Source organism: Quercus suber, unplaced genomic scaffold (genome assembly GCF_002906115.3).
Source record: "Quercus suber isolate HL8 unplaced genomic scaffold, Cork oak 2.0 scaffold_83, whole genome shotgun sequence".
Lineage (NCBI taxonomy): Eukaryota > Viridiplantae > Streptophyta > Magnoliopsida > Fagales > Fagaceae > Quercus > Quercus suber.
In genome coordinates, this window is record NW_027069548.1 from 552,936 (window position 1) to 579,507 (window position 26,572).

The 26,572-nt window shown below is 35.3% G+C and overlaps 2 protein-coding genes and 1 non-coding gene across 4 annotated transcripts; 1 reads left to right on the plus strand and 2 right to left on the minus strand.

Annotated features, from left to right (window-relative positions):
• The first annotated feature begins 584 nt into the window (after positions 1–584).
• Positions 585–10,714, plus strand: LOC111986571 (pre-mRNA-splicing factor ATP-dependent RNA helicase DEAH10). Its single transcript, XM_024018239.2, has 13 exons — positions 585–911; positions 1,090–1,136; positions 1,269–1,349; positions 1,872–2,088; positions 2,714–3,131; positions 3,744–3,947; positions 5,341–5,501; positions 6,052–6,237; positions 6,919–7,150; positions 8,510–8,709; positions 8,878–9,012; positions 9,270–9,475; positions 9,948–10,714. The coding sequence occupies exons 1-12, from the start codon at positions 808–810 to the stop codon at positions 9,451–9,453; spliced, it is 2,169 nt and encodes a 722-aa protein (XP_023874007.2). The 5' UTR covers positions 585–807; the 3' UTR covers positions 9,454–9,475; positions 9,948–10,714.
• A 7,887-nt stretch (positions 10,715–18,601) lies between these two features.
• Positions 18,602–24,999, minus strand: LOC111986533 (ubiquinone biosynthesis protein COQ4 homolog, mitochondrial). 2 transcript variants are annotated; one of them, XM_024018176.2, is made up of 3 exons: positions 24,718–24,999; positions 23,963–24,172; positions 18,602–19,410 (listed from the first exon to the last, which is right to left on the minus strand). In XM_024018176.2, exons 2-3 carry the CDS (start codon positions 24,143–24,145, stop codon positions 18,916–18,918), a joined length of 678 nt encoding a protein of 225 aa, XP_023873944.1. In that variant the 5' UTR covers positions 24,146–24,172; positions 24,718–24,999; the 3' UTR covers positions 18,602–18,915. The 2 variants fall into 2 exon arrangements, with proteins under 2 accessions (XP_023873944.1, XP_065630004.1); XM_065773932.1 differs by lacking the exon at positions 18,602–19,410 and adding an exon at positions 21,126–21,876.
• On the minus strand, positions 23,461–23,545 carry LOC111986575 (small nucleolar RNA snoR53Y). Its single transcript, XR_002880197.1, has one exon. It is a non-coding gene; the product is annotated as a small nucleolar RNA snoR53Y (small nucleolar RNA).
• Positions 25,000–26,572: the final 1,573 nt, after the last annotated feature.

The window sequence follows — 26,572 nt, forward strand, 5'->3', positions numbered from 1 at the left end:
AGACCCTAGGCTTTTTTTTATGATTGGAAAAAGTAGTAATCTCAAATTATATTGAATGCAAATTATTTATCTTTATCTAACAAAATAGAACAGTCTCTGAGCGTTATTAAAGTCCTATATTTCTTTTTTTCTAACATAAACAATATATTTACTTTTTTTTTTAGAAGAAAAAAATATATGTACTTATATATACTTCCTCTTTAGGTCTTTCAAGACGTATAAAAGGCAAAATGTTTGTGAGGTACTAGAAACAAATTTCAACCACAAATTATATTATTTACAAAATATCTTACCTTATATAATACTAATTGAATATAAAATACATTATGTTTTCTTAAAAATAATTACTAAATTTAAAATAATTTCAAATAACAAATATAGATGGCTTAATATAAAAAAATCTAATATATTGTAACAACTATAATTTGTTATAAAATATTTTAAAAAGGGTTTAAATTATTATAAAACTCTTTATCAAATTTTCAATTAACTTTAAATTATGGTATAATAATAAAAAGTAAAATTTATATTATAAAAAGTTTGAAATTTTTTATTTTATTTTTATTGAAACGGTGGGCATTGGACTATAAACCGTTATACAAGCAAAATCTGTGTCTCTCTGAGCTTCATCAACCTTAAACCCCATCTCTCTTCTCATTCTCTTCAGTCTTCATCACGCAGAACACACAGCCTCCTCTCACGCTCAGCCTCTCTGTGTGCATCGGCGTTTGGTGGGTTTCGGGGTTGTCGGCGTTTGAGTCCGTGGAGTTCTGATTGTGTTGGTGCTGAAAGGTATATTTTATCGCTATGCCTTCAATGGCGCAAGGAGGTCTCAGAAACTCTACGGAAAACCCTAACCAACTCAACCGCAAGTTCCCCAACCACGAAGCCAAAGTTGACCCCTTTTCCAGGTTTTTTTTTTTTTTTTTTTTTTTTTTGTTTCTGTTTGGTTGCTACGAAAATTAGCGCTTTTCCGTGAAAGAAAAAACGGATATATAAAGTTTTAAGTCTTTCAATTATGTTTTGTAGATAAACGAATAAAAATTGACCCTTTTTTTTTGTTTAATTTTTATAAAAATTATAATGCAGGAAGCAAAAGATTGCACAACATAGAAAGTCTCTTCCAATCGCTTCGGGTATTTGACTTATTACACTGTTGCTTTCTGTTTTTTCTTTTTCTTTTTTTTTTGCTGTTTTTTAGTTTAAAGTTTCAATCTTTGTTTTTGGGCTTTGCTTATTAATGGGGTTGTTGTTTTTTGTTTTCTTAGTTGAGAAAAGACTAGTTGATGAGGTGAGAAAGAATGATACTTTGATTATTGTTGGTGAAACTGGCAGTGGAAAAACTACCCGTAAGTTTACTTGTCTAGAAAGAATGTCATGGTGATTATTATTATTATTATCAATGAATGGTGTATTGTGTGAATGGTGCATGATAAAGGTGGTGTTGGTGGAACCATGTGAAAGTAAGGTTGCTCCAATCACAACTTGCCACATTAGCAAGTTGTGAAAAAAGACATGTCCCTAGTATTGTGTGTCTTTTTACCCCCAAAAGTACCCTGAGCGATTTTAGTTCCTAAAGTTTAAAGCGATCGCCTTTAGTCAACAAACTTAAAATGATCACTTTTATTTGCGAAAAACTTCAAAGTAATTGATTTTATTCCCGGACACAGCTTAAAGTGATTGCTTTTTAGTCTATAATGTTTCAAATGGAATGATAACGTGTGAGTTTTTGGTTTGGCCATGTAATCTAAAGGACTAAGAGCGTTCACTTTAAACTTATATGGACTAAATTGCTTATGGGTTACTAACTATATATTTCTGCCTTTTTTTTTAAATAAAATAAAAATGATACAGTGGATTTTATTTTGTAGAGTTGCCACAGTTTCTATTTAACGCGGGATTTTGTCGGGATGGGAGGACTATTGGGATTACTCAACCTAGACGTGTTGCAGCTGTGACCGTTGCCAAACGGGTTGCTGAGGAATGTGATGTGCAGTTGGGGCAAAGAGTTGGGTACTCCATTAGATTTGATGATACGACTTCTGGCTCAACTAGGATCAAATACATGACGGATGGGTTGCTATTGAGGTAAAAAAGTGTTACCACTTGGTTTCCTTTTTGTCATTGTGTCACATTTTCACCTAGAAGCTGCATTCAGAAATTTTTTATTATTTGTGGTGATAATTGTAATGACCTAAGGAAAAGTGCTAGTCACATTTGAGCTATACCTCAAAAGGACTAGCACAGATGTGGCTAGCACTTTTCCTTGGGTCGTTACAGTAAAATTTGAAACTGTATTTTGATTAATGTGTTGCTTGTTGGCTGGTGTCTCGATGCTACTAGAGATGTGAAAATATTATATCGTTTGATGAAGGAGATAATGGATCATAATATAAACTAGCACAGGTTTCAAAGAAAAAATTCATTACACTAATTTATTACCAGCATAAATAATATATTGAAGTTTGTGGGTTTGTTGGGTGAATAGATCAACCAAGGATTGGTAAAAATGAGGCCGTGGAATATGAGAAGGAAAAAAGAGCTGACTAAGTACTAAGAATCCTGTGAAATGTTTTGGATTGTGTTGTGAAGTTGGCCCGGAAGTTCAAAATATCACATTTTTTGCTTTGTTGTAAAAGGGTTTGTCAATATGACTTTCTATCCCTGAGATTTTCTCATGTTTGAACTGATATGAGTTTTGATGCATTCACAGGGAAGCATTATTGGATCCATATCTCTCTAAGTATTCGGTGATTATTGTTGATGAAGCCCATGAGAGGACTGTCCATACTGATGTTTTGCTGGGCTTGCTTAAAAATGTGCAAAAAGCAAGGTCAAAAACTTCCAATGACCGCCTTAATATTGAAAACAAGAGGACAAATGATCGCACTTTGCTGGGTAAAGATAATGAAGATCAGACCATTAGTTTTCTCAAGCAGTGCCAAGGCAGCAAATTCCCTCCATTAAAGTTAGTCATCATGTCTGCCAGCTTGGATGCACGTGGTTTCTCTGAGTACTTTGGCGGTGCAAAAGCTGTTCATATCCAGGGTCGACAATTTCCTGTGGATATTTTTTACACTCATTATGCTGAGCCAGATTATTTAGATGCAGCCTTAATCACCATATTCCAGGTTCTTAAATAGCTTTCCTTTTGTGTCTCAATTAGCTCAACTTCTGCGTGAAAGTTTTTCAAATTTTGTCACTGAGTTTCTTTGGTCATTTGAGTTTTATTTTATCTTGACAAAGGGTAGTTTGCATTATCAAGCATTCGTATTTTGTACTAAGGCTGTTTATAATTTACTTAAGTTAACTTTTATGTTTTTAAATTCTTTCCATGTTATTTGATGTGATTCTATCATTTAAACGAGTTAAGTTCTATCCCAAAGATTGTTATTAAGAACAATTTAACAGAAACCAATCTTTTCCCTAGCATTTTTCTCCTCCAAATGCACCACATCAAGCATAAAGGTATAGCATTCCACATATCAAGACTTTGATGTCGTTTGAAGCTGTGTCCCTAGCAGCCCAAAAGCTCTCTGACCCAAGAGATCCAGAAGATTTTGAAAACTAGCAACCAAAGCTCCTTAGCAATAACACAATAACAGTTTTTTTTTTACTTATCAAAAAAATAAAACTGTCTTCCTATTTGCTTTTCACATGCAGTACCAATCAACAACAATTTTTAGTTTGTGCTTTTTTAAATTTTGACTTTAAAATTATACCCATGTGTTTTCTTCTTGTAGATTCATCTGGAGGAGGGCCCTGGTGACATACTTGTATTTTTGACTGGGCAAGAAGAGATTGAATCTGTTGAAAGACTTATCAAGGAACGACTTCAACAATTACCTGAAGGTAGACAAAAGTTGTTAACTGCTCCCATATTTTCGGCTCTTCCATCAGAAAAGCAGATGCGAGTTTTTGCACCAGCTCCAACCAGTTTTCGTAAGGTCGTTTACTGTTGCATGTCAGCTTTTATTTAGTGTCTTGTGCAAAGATTTAATTTGATGCTCGTTGATTTTAAATATCTATGATACTTTTAAATTATCTGAATCTGGGAAATGTGATGATTTTTTAGGCAGTGAACATTGATCCTATTTCAATGTAAGACATAGCTGTTGTGCCTAATGCCATTTGGCATACAGAATGTTTACGCATCAAGACAGCATTGTGTTGTAGAACTCCTTTATTGAGCAGACCAGCCAGTCTGCCCTTGGGGTGACTATTTTTTTTGTATTCTCAGATAACAAAACTGTCAGCATCCCTGACACCACTGATAACTTCTATAATTTCTAATTTTCTATAGATTTTACTAAAAAACATCACTGTTACCATCCATTTTAACACAACTGTGACTACCTCAACCATCATTGGTCTTTTTCTTTTTCATTTTTGTGTTTATTAGCTAACTAAAATTGTTAATAGCACCTTTCACCATCACCACTGCAATTGCTGTCACCACCACTTACTCTACTACACTGCACCTACCACCTTTGCCACAGCACCATTTTAGCTGCTATTAGTGCTGCTTCTGCAGCTGGCAGTACATCCAAAAAAGCTAACATGATTCCCACCTTTTCTAAACCTTTTTCTACATTATCATTGCTGCTGCCACTAATGACATAACGGCAATATGCCACCTTTGTCACTTCTCCTGTTATTGCTTCACTGCTATGAGTAACAGTTTCTTTCACTACTGGCCCTGTCACTACCAACTGCTGCAATTGCCACCATCACTCTATCCATCTTTATATTGTCTGGTCTTCTAAGGGTCTGCACAGCCATCACCATGATGGCCCTGCTGATGAAACTCCAATCATTATGGGAATGAATTTTTCAAATAAACTGACAACTTATCTATGTTTTATTCTTATGACCGAAGAAATTAATTGAACTTTGTCAATTAGCCAGCCGACTGAATTTTACATTGTTAAATGTAAGAGCCACTTCTGTTATGTAATGTTTTTGTGTTATTGAGATATAATATATAACAATACTAAAGCCATCACAGAATGAGTTATGATATCTGATCAAGACAATACGTTCTGTTTTAAGTGGTAGTGAAAACTACAGACTGATTGGTTAAACAGCATGCCTCCTCCCTCTATGAAAATATGATACATTTCGAAATTCTTTTAGCCCTCTGTTATAGTGCCAAGCATAAATGACCCAACTATACTTGAAATGTCTCTAGATAATCTTGCAGTTGGTAATCTAGCTTTTTTTTATCTCCCCTTTTTATTTCCAAATTGTCATTCTGTTGTAATAATTAGTCCTTTTTTTTTTTTCTTTTTTTTTCATTTTGACTAACAACTTAATCTTATCAATGCATTGGTTTTTTAGGTAATATTAGCAACAAACATTGCTGAGACATCAGTTACAATACCTGGAATCAAGTATGTTGTAGATCCTGGATTTGTAAAAGCACGCTCCTATGATCCACTCAAAGGGATGGAATCTTTGATTATTGTTCCAACGTCTAAATCTCAAGCTCTTCAAAGGAGGTAAGCATAGAGGAGCAGTTGAGTTTGTATGATGATCATGAAGAAGGTTTAACTGATTTTTAATTGCTTGCTGATTAATTTTATCTTGCACGCTTATTTACTAAATTTACAACCATCTTCATCACCAATTGAGCTTCTGCTTCTCTTTTCACTTAATCATGGGTCCGTGCTTGTTATAACAGCAGTTGCCTCTATGAATTGAGTGTTTAACTTAATAGGGTCTTGCTTATATCTTAACAACACCTGTACTTTGTAGTCACCAATTGAAATTCCTTTCAATTAATACAAGGTTTTGTTTGCCAAAAGAAAAAATGGTGACATAGTTTATTACTTGTAGTTGTACTATTAATTTGAATTTGGACACCAGCCATATATACCCTGTTTTTATTATCTTCGTCTTAATGCATGCATATGGTTATCTCTCTTTCTTCCTCATTTCTTTTTTGTTTTTTTGGTGTTCTGATCCCACGGTTAGATTGGTATTCCCATGGAAACTTAGAAGGATGTTTATGCACATTAATCCAGGATGACTACTGATATCCTACTGCAGTGGACGTGCAGGGCGTGAAGGACCTGGAAAGTGCTTTCGTCTCTACCCGGAGGGTGAATTTGAGAAACTTGAGGATTCAACAAAGCCTGAGATCAAGCGATGCAACCTCTCTAATGTCATTTTGCAGCTCAAGGCTCTGGGTGTTGATGATATTCTTGGGTTTGACTTCATGGAGAAACCATCAAGGTAAATATTTGTAGACATTTCAGCATTTTTGGGTGTGTGCAGGTTTATGTATTATGATGACTTGAACCCCTAAAATTTACGACTTGACTTGGATTATTTTTGGCTGTATGCATCTTCTTAGTTAGCTCCATCTTAGAAAAACCCCAAGCCAACCTATTAATTCATTTGAAAAAATATGTAAAATGTCAGGAAGTAAAATAGAGTGAAAATGTACTTGGGTTGATTCCAGCAGTTGCAGATTCGTTGTAGCTGACTATTATGAGAATCATTATTACTTAAGTGCACATCTGTAATTAATGGCTTCATATTTGTATTTAAAACTGGCTTGAGGTTTCAGTGAGATGCTTTGGCAGTCTTTTGATTCTTTTTCCGTTTTCTTTAATTGGTAAGTTATAATGCACCAAGTGGGTCTTGAACCCTTGACTTTGTCCTCCATCCCATTCTTAGGGGATGAGGTGCCATTTGAGCTAGAGACCTCATTAGCTTGGTAGTCTCTGTTTCTCAATGCTGCTACCTCTTGGAATCTGTATTGTTTTCTAGAAGGCGTGTAGCTATTCTTATGATCTTCATTTTATAATCTGTTATGTTGTTCCTGGGGGGGGGGGGGGGTTCTTTTTCCTTTTGCTTTATTATCTTTCAACGATGTCCATTGGTACATGATTCATTTTCATTTTTGAGCAGGGCATCTATTGTCAAATCACTGGAGCAGTTGTACTTGCTAGGTGCTTTAACAGATGAGTGTAAGCTGTCAAATCCAGTTGGCCATCAAATGGCTCGGCTCCCATTAGACCCTATTTATGCCAAAGCTCTTATCCTGGCTAGTCAGTTCAACTGCTTGGAAGAAATGTTGATAACTGTTGCCATGCTTTCCGTGGAATCTATTTTTTACACTCCTCGTGAGAAGTTAGAAGAGGTATGTGTGCATATCAACTAATGTATTTGTTAAAGACATTGGGTTTATGTTAATGTAATGACCCAAGAGGCCCAACATATTGTAAACCCATATAGGGTAACCCTAGCTCTTATATATAACCTAATAGGGTTCATTGTAATAAATAATTGAGAATATAGTAAAGATGTAGCTGTAGGGTTTTATCTCGTGGATGTAGGCCATTGACCGAACCACATAACTCGTGTTCTTCTCTCTTTCAACTTTCCCAAGGATATTGACTTATGAGAATTCACATAATGTAAAATTCCATAAAAGAGCCACAGGTTGAGTAATAAAACGCCCAAAACTTCATTGACTCTACAGCTCATAAAGCAACGTGATGTTTGCCTATTGCAATCAATGCAGACGCATGAGATAGACCCGTAGGTCTTGAATTATTATTATTTTATTTTAAACGTAGTGGCCTGCAAGAAATAGGATGGAGATGGCGGCTGTGAGAAGTTGTGAAGGATTTTCAGATTTGTGGTTTTGGAGAAACAAAAGGACAGATTGTGAAAGAGTGGAAGCAGTTGAAGGCCACAAGAAAGTGGCTTTGATACCATGTTAAAATTAAAGATGAAATAGAAGAGTATGTGGAAGCAAGCGAGAAAGAGAGAGAACAAGAACACACAAGGGTTTTCGTGGTTCAGCCTAACGACTTATGTCCATCGTGTAAAGCCCTAGTGGCTTCATTGTTAGAATATGATGAAGTGTAGATAACAATGATCCCAATAGGATTTATATAGGAGTAGAGTCTATGGTTAGCCCTAGACGGGCTTTACACTAAATTTGGCCTCTTGGGCCATTACATTAACATAAACTCAATATCTTTAACAGTATTCCTTATTATCTCCTCATTGGTATTATTGTTGGGCAATAATACTTTAATGACTGAATGAATGCCTTGATATCATTTACATTAGCCAGATGTTAAGTAATATAAGCAAGTGGTAATTAGCAAGATTTTTAATCTATAGTTCTGATGGTTCTGTTTGGTAAAGCTATTAGATATAGCCAAAGGGCCCAGTAATATTATGTGGATCTGTTGAGTAGGATTTCAATACTTCAATGAGTAGTAGGAACATTAGTCTTGGCAAGAATTGTGGAATGTAGTTACAGATTAAGTCATTTATGGAACTCTTTGATATGGATTTATTATCAGCTATTTTGTGTGTATATTAGAGAGGACTATTGCAGCTCCTTGTTGCTTTGATGTGATTGAACCCCACCCTCCCCCCCGTATCCCCTTTTTCTCAATAAAACCCCACCCTCCCCCCCGAATCCCCTTTTTCTCAATAGTTCTTTCAGCTGAAAGTTCCATGTTATTTCTATATTGGTCAGGCAAGAACTGCAACAAAATGCTTTTCAAGTCCGGATGGAGACCACCTTACTATGATTAATGTATATCGTGCATCAAATGAGTTCTTAGAGAAGAAAACGGTAGGGCTTAGCAAGGAGAAGAGTGAAAAAATTCTGAGGAAGTGGTGTAAGGATAATTTTATCAACAGTCGTTCTCTAAGGCATGCTCGTGATATTCACGGGTCAGTTTACTATTATCCTTGTCAGGTTTATATGTAATTTCTTATGTCTTGTTTTCAAAATGATATTCTGTCAAATGGTCTCAAACCTTCAGAACTTACTATCTGATCTGTTATAGTTTCCATCGCATCAAATCTGCATTCTTAAGTTGGTTAGGTGCTTTGTTGTAGTCAAATTCAAGGGCATGTTGAACAAATGGGTCTTTGTGTGGCTTCTTGTGGAGATGACATGCTTCAGTTCCGCAGATGCCTTGCTGCTTCCTTTTTCATCAATGCAGCTTTGAAGCAGCCTGAGGGAACATACAGGTATTGGATGTCACCTTGACACGAATGATATTTTAAATTCATTTGGCAAATCTTCAAGGTTTCATTTCTGCTTATAACCCTCTAATGAGGTCAACCTTCACTATTTGAGGGTGTTCCTTTAGGGTTTTTTTTTTTTTAATGTTTTTTTTTATGGATAGTCACTATATTTGACCTTCACTTGTCATATGTTTGTATTTTTGGTTAATATAAAATGGTCTGTTAATTAGACTTCTCATATTTGCCTGATTGATTGACAGGGCTTTGGCAAGCGGTCAGGTGGTGCAGATCCACCCTTCTTCTGTGTTATTCCAGGCTAAACCAGAGTGTATTATTTTCAATGAACTAGTCCAAACTAATCATAAATACATCCGCAACATAACCAGAATCGATTACTTGTGGTTATCTGAGCTGGCTCCTCAGTATTATTGCATGCAGAATTAAATCTTGGTGTAAATACTAATAGGTAAGACCACGAATTGTCTCAATTTATTTGATCATTCTGTGGATGATCTTTTTGGGTGCATTATTTAGATGGTTACGTCTATCACCCTTGGAATGCTTAATTTATCATAAATATAATCAGAAAATCCAACCATGTTCTATCTGTATGGGTCCAGGCCTAAGTCAATTAGATAAAAGCAAACTCTAAGCCACTTTTACTAACACGTGTAGGCATGGAAGGTTGCTTCCCATATTGGCTCTTCAATGTCAGAAGATTAACTTGGTTGGATAGCTGTACTGTACTAATCAAAATCTCACCCTTTTCTAAAAACCAATATGATTTATAATGTAGATGGGGAAATTTTAAAATTTTGGAGTTACTCTATGAGTCGCCTTGGTTAAAAAAATGCTCCTTAAAAAATAAATTTATGCCAGAAATTTTAAAGAATGCCAAATGCTGCAGTTTAATTTTTAAAATTTTTCTACTGAAACAGGGGAAAAGAGGTTAGAGAATTGGCATTCTGTAGCGGATATTATTCATTGTTCAGAGAAGTGGCTGTATTTTGATGAATCTCCCTAGAAGGTTGAACTCGATGGTTCCTGGATCATTTGCTTGACAATGACTTTTCAATCTCGTCCAGCCACTAGTTTCTGGCTGCTGTTTCATGCTATTCACAATGAGGGGCTTCTTTACACCCCTGGTCCTCGTTCATCTATGGACATTGTGACCAATGTGACGGAAGCTTTTACTGTGGCTTTTGTATCATAATATGTAAAAGCAAGCATGCTTTTACTTATAGCCTATAGGCATCTAAGCAGACTGAATTAGTTGCAGCTTTTTGAGTGCCTTTTACAGTTTACTTGCTTTGACATACGTACATGTTTCAGTTTAGAACACGACTACAGTTGATCCAGATGGGATTGTGGCAGCCTTGAGCATTGTGTGAGTAACTGGAGTCATCCAGCCAGAATGGTTTGAAAGATAGCAGGAATGAAGCTCAGTTTGCCCTTGTATTATTTAATTTTGTTTTAGGAATACAGACATTGCTCTTGAATGTCGATGATGCTGTATGTAAATTTATAGCAATTTTATAAACTTATTGGCCTCCTTATCTTTGTAGAACCTCAAGTCTAATCAAATTATAGAGGATCACCTTTGATGAATCAATGAGGCCAATCCCTTTTGCTCTGGCGATAGAGACACTCTTTACTTTCTGATGTAAACTAAGGTTCTATCCAATGATTTTATATTGTAACTCAAGATGATTGTCCATACCAATCTCTCTACAAGAGAACATGATAAACACAAATCCCCCAGAATGGGATTTTTGGCTAAAAGGTTCTGGTCATGCACCTCTCTTCTCAAGGCCTCAATCCTTACACAAAATAGTAGTAGAGATTATCATAAATTCCACCAAAGTCAATCTGAATCCTAGTGCACCTAGGCCTAGCATGGTAAATATTTGGCATTTTGTGGCTGGCATATGGTAAACAGCATGATGCATATCTGGTCAAAGTTAATCAAGTACAATTTAGCATGATCATGTGCATGCATATGCCATTGTTCCCCTTGTGTAGCTGTAACATGGATGGTGATACCTTTGGCATCTTCCAGCCTTCATAATACATGTATTTTGTAAGCATGTTAGTACCAATCTGCATGTATGAATTTTAGCTTTTCAGGTTTGGAAATGAAGGAAATATGGAGTATTAAAGAAGGAAAATGAAGAAAATTCAGTGACAATATTTATTTTGTAATGTTCATGCCAAATATTAAATAAGGTATTACTCATGAAATAGATAAATTTAAAATTTTGAATAGAAATGAACTTGCAACAGTACTCACTCTGTGCCATGATATGGCACATTTAGCAACTGGCTTTAATTAAAGTGAGACTGCACTCCATTTGGTTAACCTTGATCAATGGCCTGCCCAATAAATGGAACAAGAAATGTTACAAATAAATTGAGAGGTCAAAATAAAGCTTTTGTGGGCTTGTACTAAACTCATTATGAAACAAGCATTCATCAGTCATTTCTAGAGTTTTCTATCCTATTCAGATTGAACTGTCACTAATATTTGCCCTTTTTCATAACCTCCTGAGGTGGTAAGTTATAATTGGTTTAACATCATTTTAATACGAGCTCACCACTAACACAAAATTTTCACATAGCAAGTTGTGAAATTATATGTAAAATTTGTGTTAGCATTGGTGTTCGTATTTAAGTGATGTTAGATTAGGAAGTTATGAAATTGTGTGTGAATAAATATGTATCCTCTTTTTGAGTTAAATTTAAATACAAAAGCATATATGGTACATACATTCAAAAGGAATATTTTGAAATCGATTTAGTTTTACAATTTCATATCCATTTATTGAGGTTGCAAGTTGTTAATGATAGATAATAAAATAACGTCAATAATGGGCCCAAATAAGAATTTTTAAAAACTACAAACTTAGATGTGTATCATTACTCTAAGAAATATGTGGATCAAAAATACGAAAGTAAAATAAAACTTTAAAAATTATACATAATTAAAAATTATCTTATGAGACATCTCTCTCACAACATGTGAGACCCACATATGTTGTGAGAGATATCTCAAAAGACACCTTCTTACACATAACATAATATAATGTCTTTTATTAACGGATATTGAATACTAATATACTATTGGGTTTCAATTAAAGATAAATTTATTGAGTATTACAGTATTAAGAAGTAACAAAATTTAATAAATAATTACTTCTTTAACATCCATGTGTGATAGCACCCAAAAAAACAAATCAATTACCACCAAAAAAAAAAAAAACCTCAACCTTAATCACGAGCTACTCTAATGTGGGTTTCAGTTAACTCAACTGGTAAAGTTTTTGAGGGTTAAATAAGAGATTTGGAGTTCAATCCATACATACACCAAAAGCTGATTGGTATCTTAGTTTGATGATAAAAAACTATCATAAAAAATGGACTTTATAAGTTGATACTATCTTAAAAATAAAATTAAAAAAGCTACCCTAAATATAAAATAGACACTTGTTAAAATGGCCTACCCTAAATTTAAAATAAATTGTGGCAAATGACTCTTAAAAGTCTTTAGTGTGAAAAAGTAAAAAAGAAAGAAACAGTAAAAAGTGAAAAAGTGTGATAAACAAAGGGCGCGTTTTTATGTTCAATCACATGCGATGTGACATGCCAGCCAGGTCATCTTCCGCCACATGATCCACAGTTTATTAGCCGCTAAGTACAATTATTTATTATCTGCACCCACTTTTTTCCTCATCCCATACGTCTAAAGACTTTTTGTCTTGCCTTTTTTATTTGTTGATCTTGATTCTTAATAACGCCCTTCATTATTTCTTTTTCTTTTTCTTTTTATAAATAAAATGTTTATCCTCCACCATCTTACATTTAATTTAAGGGCGTTGTTAATAAGTACCATAAGGTGCCTGTTAATTGCAATTTTTGACCCTTTTTTGTAGTTTGTTTGTCTCTTTATACATATTAAAATAAGCTATGAGACTAGTTTTATGTTTTTTTCTTTTATTTATCTAATTTTTTTATTAAATGAGACTCACATTAATCCAACCTTAACAAACACTGCACAGTACTTGTTAACATTTGCCTTAATTTAATTCCATTACAAATTTCTCTTGACAAAAGTGAAAAACATCTAAAATTGTCTTAATTAAGTTTTCAAAATGAGCAATATTTTGAGGCATTTTAAAATTTAAAAAAATTAATATTATAACATGATTTCATCAAATTAAGTCATGGCAAACAAAATTATGACAATAAAAGTCTATGAAATGACCATCTTTTAAAAACCAAAAAGAATTGCTTCTCAATTTTAACATATTAATTGTGGGAGAGAGGGACCTAAACACAATATAAAACCATGGGCCCAATCCGAGGATGAGCAAAGGCCCATCCATGTGCCAATCCAGATTTGACATGTGGACTAAGTCTGTGGAGAGCAAACATGAAGACCATGTTGATTTAGAATAAACATATGAATAGAGGTCCAAGGAGGGAAATCTGACAGACCCATCGTGCGAGGAGCGAATGCACCTCGAGAATGCCTTAGTTGGTCACCTACACCAAAGAATAGGACATCGTGGAAAACTTCAGAGACATGCAAGTAAAAAAGATAGGAAATATCAAGCGAAGGAAGTCATTACCTCCACATTCAATACATTGCACCAACTAAACTAGCTGCATTTATAAGGAAAAAACACCTAAATAGTAGTTCCACAGCTCACAACACTCTCTACCGCCTCTAGAAGGGTCTTGATGGGATAAACATCCCAATTACTACCTTAAGACATACAAGTGAAATGTTGAGATTCATTAAGGGAAACTATATAAAGGAAAGGAGCCTCTTTAGAAAATGGGTTGAAAGACAGAAACAAAAGGAACAGGATAAGGAGAATCAATTTGTATGAAGCTAGTAGCAAAAAATATATGAACATTCCCTCCTTGGACCATCCCGAGGAAGAGTTTGTACACAAATTGTGTTTAATTTCATCGTACTAAGAATCACAACTTCATTGATTTCATGCTTAGACCATACAAAGCATCACAATTGACTTCGAAAGCCCACTCTCTTACAAATTAATTGTGTTGGACCGAAAATACTTAGTACCACTATTCTAAGTGAATTGGGCCATTTTTTGAGCTCCTACATTAATCATTCAATAATTTTGTAATTCATTAATATTATTATAAGAGAATTGCAATTCAAATCTCTCATTCCTATTTATTATAACCATTAATTATAATCAAAATTGTAATTCAATTGACATTTTAAAGTGTTTTAAACGAAAATATTCAAGATTCAAGACTCTCTTTCCCAACTGACGGACTTACCAGGTTGAATGGTACCTCCCGTGTATAGAGGATTGGAAGGATCCTAATTCCACCCACATGGGGCGCGATGTTAACTATTTCAAATATATATATATATATATATCTTAATTATTGAATAATAAAGTTTAAAAAAATTAAATTATTAAAAAAAAAAGCATTAAAAATTTAAAAACCATAGGTAAAAGTTCAAAGAATCAATCTCTCTCTCTCTCTCTCTCTTTCACCAGCTCTACAATAAATACTAAACTCACTCACGTTGCTCTCTCTCTCTTACTCTCTCGCTTAACTCACTTTCTCTCTCTCTGGTGCTTTCAGAGAACTTGCCTTCAGATCTGATCCCCAGCAACAAAGGTAAACCAATTCACCAAACCCTAAACCTTCCTCGATCTCCATTTTCTAGGGTTTCACTTTCATTCACAACACTATGCTCTCTCATCAATTCCTGCTTTCAATTTTTTTTTTTACTGTTTTCACTCTCACTGATTTGATACTTCCAAAAAAAAAAAAAAGATTTTGTCAATTTGGATTGAAATTTTCGTTTTTTGTTTGGTTGAAAGTAAAATCAGTGGGATTTTGTTGGGTTAGTAGTGGCAAAATGATTGCTATATATATATATATATATATATAACGAGTGACGTGCATGTTTGTTTCTGTTTCAGATCTATATTAATTTTTTTTTTTTTTGCTTTTCTTTTTTTTTTTGGTCCTTCTTTCTAACCAAACCTTTAAATATATTGTTATTAAAATACTAATAACAGCTTTAAGTGAAAAAGATGCCAGCTTTTGCAACAGCGTCTACTCTTTTAATGTTACACAAAATTTTGTACTATTTTTAGAATGACAATGTCCCTGTGAATTGCATTAGGAAAGTGGCAAAGATATCGTGAGTATAGTCATACCGTGATGAAATTCCCAGTGTTTTGACCATCTGCTCGCATGTAGTTATTTGTAGAAGTACTATGGATACCAGCAGGGATCTGCTTGGTAACATCTACTGGTGGAGAAGCCGTGGCAGGTTTGGGAGCAGGTGAATTATTCACAGCTGGCGCTTCACTTGGAGCAGCTTCAACATTAGTTTGGACAGGTTTAGGAGCAGGAGCCTCTCCACTGCCAAACAGATAGCCCAAGGAACTCTGTCCTCCACCGCTGCTAACTCCGCGACCCATGCTCTCTCAGTTCCTCTAAAACAAGTTAAGAGTCTGACATGCAGGCAAATAAGAAAAAAGGAGTCAGAATCTAGATCAAAAGTTAAAAGAAAATATCATAAATCATAATAAGCTATGATGCTAAAGGATGTCTTCAACATATGCCTTCATATGCAAGTACCAAGCATGAACACTTGATCAAAATTCACCTCAATCTCTAACTACCACCCAACATAACTGCTCTATGTTACGCTAATGAAAACATCAGTAAATAAGTAAAATCTGCTCTGTCCTACAGAAGCCAGTCAATTGTAGACTACCTTAGACCAAGCAATATTATTATAGTGACCAAATCCTAAAACCTTTACCATTAACTTGATTCTCAAACTACAAGGTGTTACTACCTTTGAATTAGTAATGGGACTAAAGAGTGAACTTGTACATAACAAAAACAGGGGGTGAAAAAAAAAAAAAAAAAAGCACAATCACCCCATGCTCACAACTCACGAGATTAACAAAGCTCACCAAATTTCTAGTTAAATACCTACATTGTCTTCACCCCACCCCCCTTTTTGGTTTAATCTAAGTTAATACCATGATTATGACAATCGAAATCCACCTCAGTTTTGCTCAATTACTACATTAAATGTATATCTCTATAACTATCAAAAGAGGCATAAACCAAATTACAAACTATTAACAATGGCAAAAAATTTCATCCAACAACAACAAAACCTTAGTCCCAAACCTATGGGATCAACTATGGATCCTCAACAGACTAATCAGGATTGTTCACATGCACTCTTCTCAGCCATTCTAACCTACCTAAAACCACACCTTAATTAAATGTCCCTTTATTTACTTCTTCTACTAGTATTATTTTATGTCTTCCTCAAACTCTCTTTTCATTTCCTCCACTTGAAACCTACCACTGGTCGCGACCACATGAGTAATTTTTGAAAAATTATAATATAACAAGAGCAGATACGAAACCAGAATGACATGGGTACGACGCCCCAGATGAAGTTTGCACATTACCAAACCATTCAGATAAATTTCATCCATTTCACATAAAAAGAATGAATTTTTCACATGAATAAATAAATAAAAATCAGATCCACAATCATTGTGAAACCCTAAAAAAAAGATACCCAATCAAATCAAATCAAAGCAAGATAAATGTCCAATCACAGACGTACACTGTACAAAAAAGAAAAGCAAAAAAAAAAAAAATTAATATAGATCTGAAACAGAAACAAACATGCACGTCACTCATNTTGCAATGCTTTGCATGCAATATTCATATGTTTTGGTTTCTTTTCATCTTTCAGACCTGTTTTTCCCTTTTTTGTGTTCCAATTTTTGTTTTTGCTGTTATTGATTTATGCTGCCGGGGAGTCTGAATGTTTGAAGGTTTCTTTTCCCTTCCCTAGCTCTCGCTCTCTCTCTCTCTCACAGCATAATGTTTAGGTTATAGATGTTTTTGAAGGAAGAGCTCTGCATTTAGACTCGTACTTGAGCCTGTTAAGGATATAACAGCCTTGTAATTTGGTAGAATGGCGAGAACACTCGATACCTCATTTTCCAATATGTGTATATTTAGTCTCAGCTTGTGTATCATACATTGAATCATACGTGAAGGGCTTTGTTTATCTCTGCTTTATCTTTGTTTTCATGAAGTTTGATTATAAATATTTAGAAAGAATTGTCTTTAAAGCATCAATCTTTACCCTTTTTGAGGTTCAAGATGATGTTTTCTTTTTGCTAGTATTAAGCATTATGTTAATGAACGTCAGTTTTGCAAAAGTAGATTTGATTACAATTCTTATCAAGTTTTTTGGGGACATTATGGAGTTGAGAGAAGGTATTTAACGTTTGTGGCTTATGTAGTAGGTAATTGAATATTACTAATGTTACAGTTGAGTTATTTTTCCCGATATAACTAAACTGTAAATAGGTAAATAACTTAGCATAAGTACTTACTAAAAAATAAGGATAAAGATTGATATGTTTTATTCCTGGATGCAGGATCGGCCCTCTACTAAGGTCCATTCTGCCCCTGGTGGTGGATCTTCTCTGGGCTACCTCTTTGGTGGAGGACCGGCTGGTGGTGGCGGTAACTGAGATATGCTGGCATATCTGCAAAATGGAAGTACTGTTTATTGATTTTTGTGGAACCTGTAATTTGGACGAAGCAGTGCTGTCTTCTTTTATGTAAACAATGAAAACTTGCTGGGGTCATTTTATGTAATATATTGGTTTTGTGGTTGTTTGGATAATTCAATCAAGAGTTCCTTATTCTATATGCATAAACATTTGTTACAAAGCTCAGTTACTGTTAAGCACAAAGTTACATTTAATGCATAATTGTTTCATACTGTGTTTTGAGTCACATTTTGGTGTCTTCCTTTTTCCCTCATTGCAATCTATTTCTGCTTCCTCCCCCCACTGAATCCTTTGAGACTTGCACACATTTTTCCAAAATCCATTGGCAGGTTTATTAGCTGTTGACTCACTCCTTTGTGAGATTGCATCAGGCTTGGTAGTGTTTAAAGTTTGGATCCAGCTTGGTTGGAGTCATAGTGGTGTTTTGAGCCATATGAGCATCTGCCATCTGTGACAGTGGTTACAGACATCTAGGCTTCTGAATTTGTTTCTTCCACTAGCTTGTCCAGGTGTTCTATTGTTATGACTTATTAGGCACATACTGCCTACCTGAATTCTCCCTCTGGTTTCGGAGGGGGTATATTGCATAATGGGTATACATTCCTCTCACATAGATATGGATCTCCCCTTTGTTGGGTTCACCCCCACATGAGAGAGGTGTTGCATATATCTATTACTCGCTTTTAATTGGAAAAAAGTAAAATGTATTTCCATTTAAGTTTATTTATTTCGCAACAGATTTTCATGCATTTGTACTCCGTATGAACCGTGGAGTATTGTTCAAATTTCTGTTAAACACATCAACTTCAACAATGGAGCAATCGGTTTTAAACAAATTATCCCCTTGGAAGTTTTAATCCATTACCAATATGGATTATGGAATCCAATTTGTGCACTTGTTAACTCCATAATTCATTATGGGTCAGGCTTGTCTAATGTCACGTTTGTTGTGGAGTCCCCCCAAGTAAAATTTGTCAAAATTGACACATAAATTGCTGTGGCAGCAGATACTGTAAGCTAGAGGTCATGGTACAAACGTTCCAGATCTCTTTCAAAATAGTTTTATTTGTATGACTAATGCAGAAAGTTTAATTCCGTCTAACTAAACATCTGGTCAGGGTCTGCCTCACTAATAAAAAAAATGCAGATTATATGTTTGCTTCATGGTGCGTTTCTGCATAAGTTGCTGTTGGTACAAGTAGAAGTTGTATAAAACTCAAAATCCAGCAAAGCAACTATCCACCAAACTAGGTGCAGTTGCTGTTGTTCAGATAGCGTCTTATGTAGGAGGAATAGGAGCAGGAAGTATCCCCCATTTCCTCCGAACATCCTCCAAATCCTCATGAAAATGCTGTTCATAATATATACACATGAGATCTGTACACTGCAGGCCAGCCCGGACGGCCCATGGAAAGTAGTGCTGGAAAAACAATTTCCTTTGCTTCTCATTGAATCTTGCAGTGCCCCCTACAACAGACAGCATGCACATGGGAAGGTACATTTGCTCAAACTCTATCACCTTGAGTGCTGACTCACCAATTAAGTTGGTAGGGAGATCAAAAAGGGTGTGCCAGAAATCATGCACCTCACGAGCCCGCGTGGCTACATATGCCAGTTCATCTGTGTCCATGAACCGCACCGGTGGTCTGTCATCGGGAGAAAAATTTCTTGATCCCATGAAGTTTGCATAGGCAGCACCAAATGTGTTCGGTGGTAGGTCCCAAGCATGCCCCACTTCTGTAGATATCACACGTGGTTGCTCCAACAAAACAGCCTGTCAAGTAGATAAATTGTTCTTGGTTATGAACAATAAAATTAGAGGCAATACTCATGGCCATAGAGTTAAGAAGATGCCAGCAACAAAATGAGAAAAAAGAAATGTAGCATTAGCTAGGGGGCCAACAGAGAAGATTTAACATTAAAAGAATGGTCTATCTTCCAGAAAGGATTTCTCATTGATCTGCGCATCATACAAAACACTATCAACACAGTATCACTGGGGGTTTCACAAAAATGAAAATTCCAGTCTCAAAATTAAACTGAAATTTCAATCTTTTTGGGGGTCACATATCATCTGTTTATGAATGGGAAAAAGATTAGAAGTACAGAAAAGTCAGTTACAAATGCAAGATAAATATGAAAGAATTGGAAGCATAAGTACATTGAAACAATGACAAAATGTAGGTTGAAGGATCGAAGAGGCTGTTCTAACTAGTTTGACCCTTCATGAATCAAGATACAAAAATTTTGGTCGATGGGCAATTTGTATCCCACCCAAATTTATACACTGACAAATTCTTTTTCTTGATAAGTAAGATTGTTATATAAACGAAAGGCTACTCTATGCATGAAGAACATAGAGCAAACCCAGAAAATACAAAAAGGAGAAAACAGAGAAAAAACAAAAAAGAAAACCAATCAACAAATTAATTACAAAGAGAAAGAGAGCTAAGGAAAGAAGGGAGAGAATCACTAGTTGTGAGTCCCCATGCCCGAGACCAATCAAAAAGAGTCCCACTAAAAGAAGCAAGCATCTGATCACCGGAACTATCCAAATCCTCAAAAGTCTGCCAATTCCGTTCCTTCCAAATACACCAAAGGATGCACAACGGAACTAAATTCCAAATCTGAGACGAGTACTTTCCCAACCAATTCCACCAGCCAAAAAGCAAATCTGGGATCGATCTAGGTACAACCCAAGACAGGCCAAAAGTTATAAAGACAAAACTCCATAACCGATAAGCCATCTCACAACGAAGAAGTAAGTGGTCTACTGACTAGGTTTGGATAGCGCTTCTTCTTGCTGAAGGTAGAGTTGCGTTTTTTTTTTTTTTTTTTTTTTTTTTTTTTTATTTGAGCCATATGAGCATCTGCCATCTGTGACAGTGGTTACAGACATCTAGGCTTCTGAATTTGTTTCTTCCACTAGCTTGTCCAGGTGTTCTATTGTTATGACTTATTAGGCACATACTGCCTACCTGAATTCTCCCTCTGGTTTCGGAGGGGGTATATTGCATAATGGGTATACATTCCTCTCACATAGATATGGATCTCCCCTTTGTTGGGTTCACCCCCACATGGGAGAGGTGTTGCATATATCTATTGGGTTCACCCCCACATGGGAGAGGTGTTGCATATATCTATTACTCATATCTATTGGGTTCACCCCCACATGGGAGAGGTGTTGCATATATCTATTACTCGCTTTTAATTGGAAAAAAGTAAAATTTATTTACATTTAAGTTTATTTATTTCGCAACAGATTTTCATGCATTTGTACTCCGTATGAACCGTGGAGTATTGTTCAAATTTCTGTTAAACACATCAACTTCAACAATGGAGCAATCGGTTTTAAACAAATTATCCCCTTGGAAGTTTTAATCCATTACCAATATGGATTATGGAATCCAATTTGTGCACTTGTTAACTCCATAATTCATTATGGGTCAGGCTTGTCTAATGTCACGTTTGTTGTGGAGTCCCCCCAAGTAAAATTTGTCAAAATTGACACATAAATTGCTGTGGCAGCAGATACTGTAAGCTAGAGGTCATGGTACAAACGTTCCAGATCTCTTTCAAAATAGTTTTATTTGTATGACTAATGCAGAAAGTTTAATTCCGTCTAACTAAACATCTGGTCAGGGTCTGCCTCACTATCCACCAAGTAGAAGTTGTATAAAACTCAAAATCCAGCAAAGCAACTATCCACCAAACTAGGTGCAGTTGCTGTTGTTCAGATAGCGTCTTATGTAGGAGGAATAGGAGCAGGAAGTATCCCCCATTTCCTCCGAACATCCTCCAAATCCTCATGAAAATGCTGTTCATAATATATACACATGAGATCTGTACACTGCAGGCCAGCCCGGACGGCCCATGGAAAGTAGTGCTGGAAAAACAATTTCCTTTGCTTCTCATTGAATCTTGCAGTGCCCCCTACAACAGACAGCATGCACATGGGAAGGTACATTTGCTCAAACTCTATCACCTTGAGTGCTGACTCACCAATTAAGTTGGTAGGGAGATCAAAAAGGGTGTGCCAGAAATCATGCACCTCACGAGCCCGCGTGGCTACATATGCCAGTTCATCTGTGTCCATGAACCGCACCGGTGGTCTGTCATCGGGAGAAAAATTTCTTGATCCCATGAAGTTTGCATAGGCAGCACCAAATGTGTTCGGTGGTAGGTCCCAAGCATGCCCCACTTCTGTAGATATCACACGTGGTCGCTCCAACAAAACAGCCTGTCAAGTAGATAAATTGTTCTTGGTTATGAACAATAAAATTAGAGGCAATACTCATGGCCATAGAGTTAAGAAGATGCCAGCAACAAAATGAGAAAAAAGAAATGTAGCATTAGCTAGGGGGCCAACAGAGAAGATTTAACATTAAAACAATGGTCTATCTTCCAGAAAGGATTTCTCATTGATCTGCGCATCATACAAAACACTATCAACACAGTATCACTGGGGGTTTCACAAAAATGAAAATTCCAGTCTCAAAATTAAACTGAAATTTCAATCTTTTTGGGGGTCACATATCATCTGTTTATGAATGGGAAAAAGATTAGAAGTACAGAAAAGTCAGTTACAAATGCAAGATAAATATGAAAGAATTGGAAGCATAAGTACATTGAAACAATGACAAAATGTAGGTTGAAGGATCGAAGAGGCTGTTCTAACTAGTTTGACCCTTCATGAATCAAGATACAAAAATTTTGGTCGATGGGCAATTTGTATCCCACCCAAATTTATACACTGACAAATTCTTTTTCTTGATAAGTAAGATTGTTATATAAACGAAAGGCTACTCTATGCATGAAGAACATAGAGCAAACCCAGAAAATACAAAAAGGAGAAAACAGAGAAAAAACAAAAAAGAAAACCAATCAACAAATTAATTACAAAGAGAAAGAGAGCTAAGGAAAGAAGGGAGAGAATCACTAGTTGTGAGTCCCCATGCCCGAGACCAATCAAAAAGAGTCCCACTAAAAGAAGCAAGCATCTGATCACCGGAACTATCCAAATCCTCAAAAGTCCGCCGATTCCATTCCTTCCAAATACACCAAAGGATGCACAACGGAACTAAATTCCAAATCTGAGACGAGTACTTCCAACCAATTCCACCAACCAAAAAGCAAATCTGGGATCGATCTAGGTACAACCCAAGACAGGCCAAAAGTTATAAAGACAAAACTCCATAACCGATAAGCCATCTCACAATGAAGAAGTAAGTGGTCTACTGTCTCTCCACAATGTCGGCACATAATACACCAATCCACAAAAAACAATCTCCTCATGGTAGTGATCAAATTATAAAAAATGCATTCATAGTGCAGCAAAGTTTTGACAATTACGTTCTGGATGTGTTGCAAAGTACCAATTAAAAACCTAAGAGAAAAATTGAGTGACTCTTTCACTTTTCTAATAACATAAAATGTATCTCCACAAATATTGCAAACTTGACTCAATAAGTATTCAGTCCCTCATGGGCCTCATTAGTCATCAAATGCATAATATAAGAGCGAAACGGAAATATATTTAATCTTTCTTTTCCTATAACATGGATGTTTTTCATCATGACTGTTCTTCAATTTATGACACTGATGCTCTGATACTTCAAAATACGACACATTCCTATTAGAAGAAATTAAAAATTCATTGATAAGATCCCAAAGAAAATTAAGGGATCTTCTCGCTAGCAATACAATTGTTCATTCATAGTGACCTCCAAGCTTTGCAGCCTTCCAAAATTTAAAGCAATGCATTTGCACCAGCAATTCTATATAGTTGTACAAAATTCTGTGATTTTTCTTCTTTAAATATTCTCATTCCCTCAGCATATGAATGAAGAAAGTATCAATCATGGATTGATCAGCATTAGCATGGTTCATAATGAAGCATCATAGGGAACAGAAAATAACTAGTTCCTTTGCAAGAACAGAAACAATCAATACCCATAAACACAAAAGTAAAATTTAAATTTCGACCTTCCAATAAGCAAATTTAACAGTAACACGTGGGATATACCAGGAGTATCAAAAGGCACCAGCAAGCTAATTTCTATAGAACATGTTTTCATTCAAAATGAACCCAAAAAAAATCTAGTTTAAACACTATGAAATTTCGGTAATCAAAATACTTCATTTTCATGACAACAAAAACATAAAGACAGGCTTGTCAAGTAGAAACAATGGCCACGACTATGAATACCATAACAATCAACATTCACACAAATACACAACAGGCTATCCAGTAAATTCAATGTCATCATTCATTATCAAATCTAAATATGTCATAAACAACTAATAAGTTTGGAGAATAGACTTACTCTGCCTTCTGGGCTCCTCTTCATCCTCTCGAGAACTCTTTCAAAAGAAGGCTTTCCAGTAGTCTCCCCAAGGGCTGCTATTAGATCTGCTCTTCGTGGATTCAGCAATGCACCTACTGCCGAGCCGACTGCAACAGCAGCCTGCTGCCATCTTTTAAGCGGGGTACGAGCACCTACTATCATCCTATCTATCCTCCTCACTATCAAATTCTAACCAAATCCAAACAACGACAATAACAACCCCCAAAAAAAAAAAAAAAAATTCAGTACCTTACACTAACATGAAAGTCCCCAAAAAACAAATAAGAATATAGAGCCACAACAAGTCTTGACAAACTTATACTCAATGAAGCATTTCAATCCACTCATTGTCAAATTCTAACCACACCAAAATAAAAACCCAAAAATTGAAAAGGTAGAATATGAATCCACAACAAGTTTGCACGAACTTAAACTCTAAGAGGCATTTCAACAAGCACCTTCTGTGCCCAAAAGAGGCAAAGCAAGAATTCTATGTTTTCTTAAAAATAATCTAACCAAAAAAAAAAAAAAAACTACTAAAAATATCATAAGTTTTAGATTTTGATGCATAATAATAATAATAATAAATATATCATAGCAACCAACAAGAAATGGATATAAGTAAATGGACAATGCAAGTTCAGGACCCACTTCTCAATATAAAACTTCTTTTTGTTTCTTGACAATTTTCTAGGCAAACAAACAGAAAACTAAGATGAAAAGTTTAGAATTACCTGAAAGTTTCTGTCGGTGGAACAAAAAAAATTATGTGAACACAAACGTTATTCTGACTAAACCCAGGCGGCGATGGCGGCGAAGGCTTCAGGGAAATCGAATCGCACTTAATGTGGGTGTGGTTTCTCGCCGCCACCGCTCCAGTGGAGAAGAAGAACACGTTGGAGTTCTAGAGAAGAAGAAGAGCAAGAGGAGACGATCCGATCAGGTATTTGATATGTTTTGGGTTTTGTATTTGGTTTTGTTCATGGGTCTTTGGGGCTTGGTACTATTTGATATGTTTTTTTTTTCTTTTTCTAAATAATTCTATTTCACAGTAAGTTAAATAAATAAATAAAAAGTTAAAAAATTACTTTTCAATCCATTTTAAAATAATTACTAAAATGAAATAGTTTCACATAAAATATATTTTAGAAAATAACTTATTTTTTAGAAAATGTTTTTGTCTAAACAAACAGGGCAAAGTGGCAAAACTAAATACAAAACTCGAGTTCAAGTGACTCGAGTTTTATGTGCATTCCGAAATTGAGTAATTTTTTAAATAATTTTAAAAACGTGCTAACTAAGGGATGTGTTTGAAAAATGCATATATAATTCTTCAAAAATATCTGGGCTTTTACTATTTCAATTCGGGCCACTCCATATTGGGGCTTGATAATTGGGCCTTAAGACGTATATAAATCAGCTGAAACATCTAAAATCATTGCTTGATTATCTAAAAATAACAAAATTCTTCACATGATGATACAGCTCTTCTGGTAATTCATGACTCTTAATAGTCTCTTTTTGACTTTTTCAATTTTTTCTCTAGGCTTCGAGTCTAGTTTTTCAACAACAACAAAAAAGTTACATTATATGCACACCCCACATTCTTTTGAGCTCATTTTGTTACAATATATATATAGAAATTGTTGTAGGTATTATGAGTGAGAAAGGGTTTCATAAAAATAAAAATAGAAAATAAAAAGAATGAGAAAGAGAAAAGCACATACCAAAAAAAGGTACATTATGTGTATTTACATTGAGGGATTTATATAGTAGATGAACTCTACTTAGCCCTAACCAACCATATGTTACCCTAGGTTTACAATGAGTTGCAATCTTAACCCTAGTTGAGTTCTCTAACATCCCATCATGGTTAATACGAAAACTTGAATTTAATTGAAAATACTTCAATGCCCATTGACCGAAATAGGATTGTTGTCAATTGAATGTTGGAGGAAAAGGATGTTGGATATATTTCAACAGTTTATTTTTGTGATAAAGTAACATGAACAACATACAGATCTAAATATAAGCAATAACACAAATAGATATGATAGAATAAGAAGAAATCTGCAAATAATTAAAAAAACTCACAAGCCAAATACGTGAAGGATGAATGATTCAGATTAAGTCTTGTGTTTAACACAATCTCCTAAAAGCATATTTCGCCTCTCATAAATCATTGTGGTGCTTTGAGACTCACAAGCGTTTGCCTCCCAAGATAAAATGATTTATAACATGAAAATGAAGCACACAAGGTCGTGCTCTGCGAACTACTTAATGTCTCTTTCTCTCTCTTTGACACAAAATGAAAATGCAAAAAATATTCTCACTGAGAGAGTTGTTTGAAAAGTAGTTTTTATGAATGAGAGAATATGAAAATTATACGTTCCTAAACAGGTACTCTATTTCTATAATAACTGCTGTGCATAGACTAACTGGCTCAAAAATTAAAATAATAAAATATTATTATTTGGACAAGTAGGCCCAGTCCACGTATGCCAAACGCCCAACCCAATGTCCAACTCATGAGCATATAAACTTATATATTATCTCTTTCCTTTCCTATGTGGGACTCATGATTTTTTG